The sequence below is a fragment of the Acomys minous genome (assembly GCF_964271855.1).
Source record: "Acomys minous genome assembly, chromosome: 2".
Classification (NCBI taxonomy): domain Eukaryota; kingdom Metazoa; phylum Chordata; class Mammalia; order Rodentia; family Muridae; genus Acomys; species Acomys minous.
Window position 1 is genome coordinate 47,232,304 of NC_140484.1, and position 9,317 is coordinate 47,241,620.

Consider the following 9,317-nt stretch of genomic DNA (forward strand, 5'->3'; position numbering starts at 1 on the left):
TGTGGATTAAATGCATCTACCTATTTAAAATATACAATAGACTAAATGCTTCCCTATTGGAATCCAAACAAGGATTAGCTATTGAAAAAAAGAAAGGATGTTCTAATGTTCTAAACACAATTCATTCTGGGGAGGGGAAGAAAGAAAGGGGGACCCCAAAGGAATCTGATTGCCTCTATCAGAATGACCTATTCCAGTGGATAAGATCTCATTCTTCCCACGAGCTGAGATCAAATTCATGCAGTAATAGTTAGAGCAGGATGCAATAAAGAAAACAGAACAAATTCCAAATACACGGAATAGAAGAACATAAACCACAACCATATAATCAGCCCCATTAAAAGGGACTGAGAGTCATAAATTGTCATCTAGCCCAGAGAGACTTTACCCAACAACTAACAGAAACAAATACAGAGACCCACAGTAAAAAAATAAATAAATAAAAATAAAAAACTAGAAGTATAGCCCTCCACACATGTGTTAGAGTTGTGTAGCTTGATCTTTTTGTGGGAAGCCTAACAGTAGGAACAGGAGCTGTCTCTAACCCTGTTGCCTGCCTTTGGGACCCTTTCCTCCTACTGAGTTGCCTTGTCTAGCCTTAACAGAAGAGGAGGTGCCAGTCTTATTGCAACTGGATATGCCACTGCTAGTTGATGTCCATCAACGTCAGCCCTCTTCTGAAGAGAAATGGAGGATTAGTGGAAGGGGTTGGGAAGGGGAGGCAGGGAGAACTTGGAGGGGAGGAGAGATGTTAATAAGTCCAGATGTAAAATAAATAAAATTAAAAAAAAAAAAACAATTAAGGGGAGGACTGAGAAAAAGGGAGGCAAACTATGTACCACTTGGCTTTCTCTACTTTCCAGTCTCCTCATGGGTAAAGCTGGGGAGCTGTTAACAGAGTTAAAGTATTTAGCAAGAAATTCACTTCATGGAGAAGGAAGCAACTAACTTGAAATAATCATAGCTGTTTGGAGTTGAAAGGATAAATGATGTATTCTTGACCCGGAGATGCTTTTCTTGTACAGCTTTTAAATGACGTATTCACGTCAGGAATGTTTCTTTTCTAATTCAGATGGCTGGCATGATGCTTCTACAGATCTCCATTATAAGTACCATCTCAGAGTTGATTATTGCAATCATAATGGTCCACTGGTTCATAAAAGCATGTAGAGACTCCTGGGATGAAAGTGAGTAATTCAGACCAGGGAGATGGCTCAGAGGGTAAGGTGCCTGCTACACAAATATGGTGACCTAAATTCTGATCCCAACATGCATGTGAAAAAGGTGGGTGTGGTAGTATGTGTCTGTGACCCTTCCTGGGGGACAGAGATGGCTAGTCAGCCAATCTAGATGAAACACCAATGTCAACTTTAATGAGAGACCCTGTGTATAAATAAATAAACAAACAAACAAACAAAGTGGAGAACAACATCGCAATATCAACCTCTGACCACCATAGGAGCCTGAAGAGAAAGAAAACCCCTCAACAAAGACTGGAAATTTTATTGGCTTAAGGAAATTAAGAAAGTCTATATCACCATGTTCATAGTGGCCTTATTCATAATAGCCAGAACCTGGAAACAGCCTAAGTGTTCTTCAGTAGAAGAATGGATAAAGAAACTGTGGTACATTTACACTATGGAATACTACTCAGCTGTTAAATCAAGGAATTCCCGAAATTTGTAGACAAATGGATGGAACTAGAAATGATCATAATGAGTGAGTTAACCCAGAAGCAGAAAGACTCAAATGGTATATACTCACTTATATCTGGACACTAAGCCAAGGGGCATGTCCCATGAAAGTCTTTACTTACCAGGAAATTGGGATAGAAGAGAGGACATCCTATTGGGACTCTCGGTGAGAGAAGTATGGGAAAATGGGGAAATAGAAGGATCCAGACCTATTGCACCAAGGACAATACAGACAGTAAACATCAAACCGCTACCCAGGTCTAGCCAATGGACAGGACATTCTCCATAGTTGAGTGGAGAGTGGGGACTGACTCTCACATGAACTCTGGTGCCCCATATTTGACCACATTCCCTTGATGGGGAGGCCCGGTGACACTCAGAGGAAGGATAGCAGGCTACGAAGATGAGACTTGATAGCCTATGACCATATAGAGGAGGAGGAGGTCCCCCTGTATCCAGCCAGGCAAGGTGGCACACACTTGAAATCCCAGCACTCAGGGAGGCAGAGGCAGGTGGATCTCTGTAAGTGCAAAGCCAGCCTGGTTCACAAATCGAGTTCCTGGTTCCAGAGAAACCCTATCTAGGAAAAAAAAAAAAGACAAATAAAAAATTCTATATCTAGTCATTGGAGAAAAATAAACTAATTTTTAAAGGAGCCTAGACTCTAGACTTAAACAATTCTTTATTCAGCTACTTTAAAAGTGGATTAAGAGAACAAAAATAACTGGATCTTGGGGTGGGTTGATTCCCAGTTTTCTAAGAAATCGCCATATTGATTTCAAGAGTAGCTGTATACTCTTGGACTCCTACCAGCAATGGAGGAGTGCTCCCTTGCTCCACATCCTCCCCAGCATGAGCCGTCACTTCTGTTGTTGCTCTTAGCCATTCTAATAGGTTGTGGTCTCTTGGAGAACTGCTCTTTTCTGAAGAGAATTGGAGAGAGAGTGGATCAAAGGGAGAGAGGATGTAGAGGTGTTGGGAGAAGTGGAGGGAAAACTCTGGTCAGGATTTATTGTATGAGAGAAGACTCTATTTTCAGGTTTAAAAACAAAAACAAAAACAATCTTCAAAAAAATCTGAAAGTATAGCAATATACCTAGTATAAAATAAAGAAACCGAAACTCTTAAAAAAAAAAAATCAGAATCCCAGAGTAGAAGACTACAACAGTAAAACTGAAAATTTTAATACGACAATTTGAACTGAAAGAAGAAAGGTAGGTCAGCTTCAGTTATCATTGGCACAGGTTGAAAACAAATGCGGAAAAATGAACAGAGCATTAGACACCTGAGAAATACCACTAGGGGTGCCAAAATGCGCATGATGGAGTGTCTCAGAAGGAGAAGAGAGGGAAGGAAAGGAGAAAGGACATAAAAATTTTAAAGAACTCTTAGAACATTTGTAGCTGTAAATAATATACTTTTAAAGTCTCAAATCAAAAACACAACTTTCTGCTATTGAGAAAAAAATAGAAAATGACTTTGTAAACCAAGCTTACAGCGAGCTAATGAAAATAACAGCCTGGAGTAAAATAATAAATGCGTATACCCCCATACAATATGCGCATATACATAAGAAAACGAGAGCAGAGAAAAACAAACCAGAAAATGTGTTCTCTTAAAAATAAATAAAAATAAACCAACAAACCTTTAGCTATATGGACAAAATGGAAAAGGTCAAGTTTAATTTGCTACATTACGAATAAGCATTAATAACTATTTTTTTTTTAAGTACTGAAGTGTACTGGGATTTATTTTGTGTGTCTAGCCCTTTAAAGGATCCCCAGTTGACCCTGTGTCTTTCAGTGTCTGTTGCCTCTTGGACTTCTGGGAACAGGAGAGGATATAAAAAGCCAGCAGTGGCTCAGAGAGAATAGTCTAGGTTCCAGTGGCAGAAGAGCACGGTCAGAGAAGACAGTTGGTGCGCGAAGAAACACGGCTGAGTAGAGCTAGCGAAGAGAAAATACTGAGCAGAGTGAAAATAGGAGACAGTTGAAAGTGAGCTGGGCTTACAGCGTGAGAAGACAAGACCGTTGGTGACAGCTGAGGCACGCAAAGCTGAGCTGAGCAAATAGGCTAGAACAGTTGTTATAGTTTGGAGCTGCTAGTGTTGGGAAAGCTGGGAGAAGGGCCTGTTTAAGTAGGTTGTTGGGGAACTAAGGGAGGAACAGTTGGGAGAAACGTTTGAAGGGGCTGGGGCCCAGGGGTTAAGAAAACTGATCACTGTTTTTTAGAAAAAAGAACATTAAAAGAAACACTTTAAAGAGAAAAAAAAAACAGGCATTTTACACTTGAAGTGACTATTAGGAACAATGGCATGCCAACAAGCAAGACAGCTGTTTGCCTTCTGCTGCTGTGATAAAAACACTGACCAATTTGATGAATACGTTTCAAATAGTACTGGGACAACTTGTAGTCCCTGAGCAGCACGCCTGCAGGGGCTGGTCAAAGGCGCAGCATCTCCTTCCGGCCCCAGCCTGCAGCCGACGTACCCCACCACAAGAACTCTCAAAATGGCAGCGCCTGTCAAAAACAGCAGCGCCTCCTCTCCAGCCTCCCAGAGGAGGTCCACAGCGATGGCATCTCCGCCAAAACTGCTTGTTGGCCAGGAAGATCGTCCTGCCCTAACCCATGGGCTCAACGCAGGGAAAAGAGGGGTGAAAGAAAAGCCACCAGTCCATAAGCAGGAAAACCCACCAATCCCTAAGCTCCCCAACCTCGGGACTTCAAAACTCACCAAACCTTACCCTGGAAATCTTTGCCCAGAGAAGCTCCGCCCCCTAAGAAATCCCTGCTGTCCTCTCCCAGGAGCAGGGGCAGCCAGCCCTGCATTCATCCCGTCACCCCCTGGACCCTCCCAATGAATCTCTTTTATGAGATTTGCTGCCTGGTGTGACTCATCGGAAGAAGCCAAGAAGCAATGAAGCGAAGAAGAAAGGCGAAGAAGTGGATTGGGGCTGAGGCTCCTGAGCTCCTCGGCTCAGCTTCCGGTACACTCTCCTGGGAGCTGCAATACCTTTGCTGAGGAGGCTTCGCCTCAGAGCTGGGTGGTTTGTGGGCTCCTGTGTCTCAGGATGCCCTTCCATTGGGATACCCTCCCTTTCGAGCTGTGCGGCTTCCAGGCTTCCAAGTCCCAGGACACCTTTTCATCTGAGCAGGAAGGCTAACCCAAATAAAGAGTGACACTAAACTACTACCCCACACAACCTACACAAGTTAATTGAAAATGCAAAACAGATCGTGGCTTGCGAGTTAACACTACGAAACTCTAGATATAATTCTTTGTCACCTAGGTTAGGTAATGGTCTATGGGTTACAATATCAAAAGCACAAAATTTTAATGCATAAATTGATTGGCAAAGGAAAGAAAACAGCAAATCTGAGGAATATAGTTACAAGAACTCTCACCACCACCTATAAAAATATCTCCCAAAGCAGAGGCTGGAGAGATGGATCAGCAGTTAAGACAGTTGCTTGTGAAGACCCAGTTTACTACCCGCTGCCCACACACAGCAGCTCACAACCACCTGTATCCCCAACATCCTCTTCTGGCCTCTGTGGGCAATGTATGCACATGGTGCACATACAGACAAGCAGGTACACATAGGTACATGCAAATAAAAATAAATTATTTTTTGAATTCATTAATTACCAAATCAAATCAAAGTTAAGAAATCTTACAAAAATTAATTAATAGAACATACTGCATTGTTAGATAAAGAGCAGAAACCTAAGCACTGAAAATGATAATAGATTGTGTACATAGGCTGTAATGGTGATAGTTTTAATATCTGTTCAGTGTGCCTATTTTTTTTTTCAAAATAAATCGTTAATCTCAAAAAATATCTGCATTCTTATATCCTTATATCCAGCCTAAAATTCTGCCTGGACGCAGAAGAATAACAGCTGCTAGGATTCTGAAGGGTACTATATGAAAACAAACTGCTGAAGTAAGGCTGAACAGTAACTAGAGACCAGATCCCGAGGGGATTAGCTAAATTACTAAAAAGTGTCTACTTTAGACTGTGGGACCATGGGGCCTGGAAGGATTTTTAGCAGCAATATGTCTCAGTCAAACTTTTCCCTAATGTAATTACATTCATTAGAATATTTTTCCATAGCAAGTTACAGGTGCCCACCCTTGACTCAAATTACTCAGCCCATCAGGAAAGACTGCATCTCTTACAACAACAGTTCCAAAGTTAGAACGACGTTAGGCATGGTGGATACAGGACTTTCTTCTGTCCTCCCAAGATGGCTCTGGCAATATAATTCCTGGTCACATTCCTCAGAAATTGGCTCTTCTTCTGGAGAAACAGGAAACCTCTTTCTCCCTCTCATGAATGCAACTGCCCCCAGGCTATCTCGGAACTAAATAAGAGCAAAGTGGAAGGAATTGACGTAAGGGGGTTAGACGAATTACAGTGGCAAGGTGATTTTGAGGGAACCCACCTGTTTCCAGGCCATTCTAGAAGGAGAAGAGGAAAAGAAAACAAGGCATCAAACAAGAAGAAGCAGTTAAGCAACCCCATAGACCAAGTGATGCATATCTAAACTTAAGCAATGCAGAAGACAGAAAGGAAAATAAGTTTGACAGACAGCCCGAAGGTTTATATACATTATGTATACTAGTTTTATAATCAATTTCCTCAGGCAACAGGGCCTATAGATTGCTTGGCCTTTGTTTATAGTTCCCATTCAAGAGTTGTTGAACATAGTTTTGAATACTTAACTCTAATTACAGTAGATTATAGATTAGGAGAGGGTTTCTTAAGTGCTCATGTTTTTAGGAGAATTTTTGTATGCCCTTACTCAGCATGTTTCCCAATGCATTTAAAGAACACGGGAAAAGGAAGCTTAAAACTTTTGCTCAGGAAAACAGTAGTAACGCCATCTCACTTAGGATGACGTTCTAGTCTCAACTTCTGTTTCTTTGATAAGAATTCCCTACTCCAAAGATACTTAAGAGGGAGAAAGGGGCTTAATCGGTTTAGAATTAAAGGTTGCAGCCCGTTGTTGTACAGAAGTCTAGGCAGGAACCTAAAGCACTAGGTCCACAGTCCAAAGTAGAGAGATAATAAGGGTGGGCTCTTGTGTGCCTGCTGATTTCAACCAGCTTGCCTGACTCTTACACAGCCCAAGGCCTGGCCCATGAAATGGTGATCAATACAACCCCCCCCCACCCCACCCACAGACCAATCTAGATAATTCCTCAACTGAAAGTCTCTTCCCAGGTAACGCCAGGTTGTGTCAAGTTAACAGTTACAACTAGCCGGCATAAGATGCCTTCTGCGTGGCATCTAGGACTCCTGACGCTGATAGAGCTGCCAGAATAGAGTGGAAGGTTAAAGTCCTTTTGAATAGTGTAATGGTTTAGGATAATGTGTTGGCTACAACTGGCGGAAACCTGTGAGGTAAACGCTATGCATGCACGTGTACTCCCAGCACTCAGGAGGCTGAGGCAGAATGAGCATACATTCTAGAGCAACTTTGGGCTACATAGTGAGACTCTATCTAAAAGCAAGTTAATCAAATAAGTATTTCAGCAATACCTCATATGTCATAGGTCCATGGGTCTGGCACGCCTTTGACGTCTCCCTCAGGACACAGTACATGCTGTCTTTCCAGAGTTCCAGCTCACCATGCTCTAGGCTTTTATGTTTAAGTAATTGTTGTTTAGTCTAGGTTTGACCTGATAACTCAGAACAAGCCTTTTATCTTCAAGATGATACTAACAACCAATTTGCTGTCACTCAACTTTCCCTAGGTCTCTCATCTTCACAATCCTCATCAGAATTTGAATGTGACTAAGTGAAGAATCCTGCAATTCTGTCTTACAAGATGCCTCACAGAGCATGTACTCTAATGACATCCTTTGCCAGTTCTTTTTCCTAGTTCCTTAATAAAGGATGCAATCTGATCGTAAGTTGGCTCTTCCCTCACTGTCTTAGTCAATGTTCTATTTCTGGGAAGAGACTCCATGACCGTGGCAACTCATATACAGGAAAGAACTTAATTGGGGCTTGCTTACAATTTCAGAGGTTTGGTCCATTATAATCATGGTGGAAAACATGGCAGCACACAGGCAGGCATGGAGCTGGAGAAGGAGCTGAGAATTCTACAACCAGATCCACAGGAAGAGAAATTCACTGGTCCTGGCTTGGGCTTGTAAAACATCAAAGGTGACTCACTTTCGCCAACAAGACCACACCTCCTAATCCTTTCAAATAGTGCCACTCCCTAAGCATGTAAATGTATGAGTCTATGGGGGCTATTCTTACTTTAATCACTACACACACTGTAGATTACCAGCCTCCTCTACCCCTAATATTTGGGGCACAAAAGGAAGTAGAGTGACTCTTCTGCTTATCTCAGTGGATGGAAAACGTTATGAAGGAAGCGACCTTTTCATCACAGAGAAGAAAATTCTAGCTTTGGAAGAGGCATAATGTTGCTGTGGTGAAAGCAACACTGTTTGTCTGTGGTACTGCTATCTTACCTATAAAGCAGAGTGGTCCCTCGCCCACAGAGTAGAAGAGAGGGTTACATTATAGTTTGTCACTAAAAGAGCTAAGGACAATTCATTGCTAACTCTTAGCAATCCATCAACAGGCTGACATCATTTATTAGCTGGCATTATTGTAAACATGGTGACTCAGGAGAACGGAAGGAATGTTTATTTCCCAATACTGATGACCAGAGCCCATCTCTGAGAGATAAAAGTATGATCATTTTTAGTAATTTTTTAAGCCCAAAAAAGTCCCTGAAAGCTTTCTGTAAGAGATTGTGATGTGTCTGTATCCCTCAATAAAAAAAATTTTTTTTAAAAATGTTGAAGTTTTATCACCCAGTATCTCAAAATATGACTTGATTTAGAAGTAAAGTTTGGGGCCAACAACATGGCTCAGTAGATCAAGATACCTACTGCCAAGTCTGACTATCTAAGTTTGATCCTTAGGATCCACATGGTATAGAATGAAAGACCTACTACAAATTGTCCTCTGACCTCCGCATGTGTACAACAGCATACCCATTAAATGTACAAACACAGAATAAATAATTTTTGTTTTGTTTTTGAGACAAAGTCTCACTGTGTAGCATTGTTTTTTTAAAAAATGAAAATCCCAACCATTTGATTTTACCAAAACAGATTCAGGAGCCAGATGCTAAAGAGAAAACCTCCTAGCTCAGAGAAACAGAGAAGGCACCCAGCTGACCTTCCTACTCAGCTCACATCTCAGAAGAAAAAAACCAAAAAACTCACCAGCTCAGCTGATAGCCCAGGAGTAAAAGGGGAAAAAAAAACAAGAAAACAAAACCAAGGCCAAGGCCAAAGATGTGCCAACTCAAAGCTTAAGGGCCTAAAAGCCCTTTCTTCCTGTCCACCTGTCTTAAATACCCTTCAACTCAAAGTCCCTCCTACTCTTTAATCCCTGTCAGCTGCTTTCTAGCTCTGCCTCTTGACCTAGGGTTAATTTTATTAAATCCTGTGAACAGAAAGCTCTTGGATTAAAGATGTGTGAAATGACACCATTATTACCTCTTCATAATGAACAGAAAGCTCTTGGATGTAAGGTGTATGTTAGGGTTCAACCACACCAGACAAAAACCAGGTTTTTACAGTTC

General features: G+C 41.6%; 1 protein-coding gene across 6 annotated transcripts in view; it reads left to right on the top strand.

Moving 5' to 3' along the window:
• LOC311588337 (uncharacterized protein) overlaps positions 1–8,714 on the top strand; it is a 31,580-nt gene extending 22,866 nt beyond the window's left edge. For 2 of the 6 annotated variants that reach the window (XR_014776160.1, XR_014776161.1), the window contains 3 exons: positions 1,073–1,187; positions 7,459–7,613; positions 7,731–8,702. Coding sequence is in view for 1 of the 6 variants with exons in the window: in XM_084765921.1 (XP_084622047.1) it covers positions 1,073–1,187; positions 7,459–7,502 (159 nt within the window). In the remaining 5 variants the exon portion in view is untranslated. Of the gene's footprint in view, positions 1–1,072; positions 1,188–7,458 lie in introns of all 6 variants that reach the window. The other 4 variants (XR_014776158.1, XR_014776159.1, XR_014776162.1 and 1 more) reach the window with 4 other exon arrangements.
• The last annotated feature ends 603 nt before the right edge of the window (positions 8,715–9,317 follow it).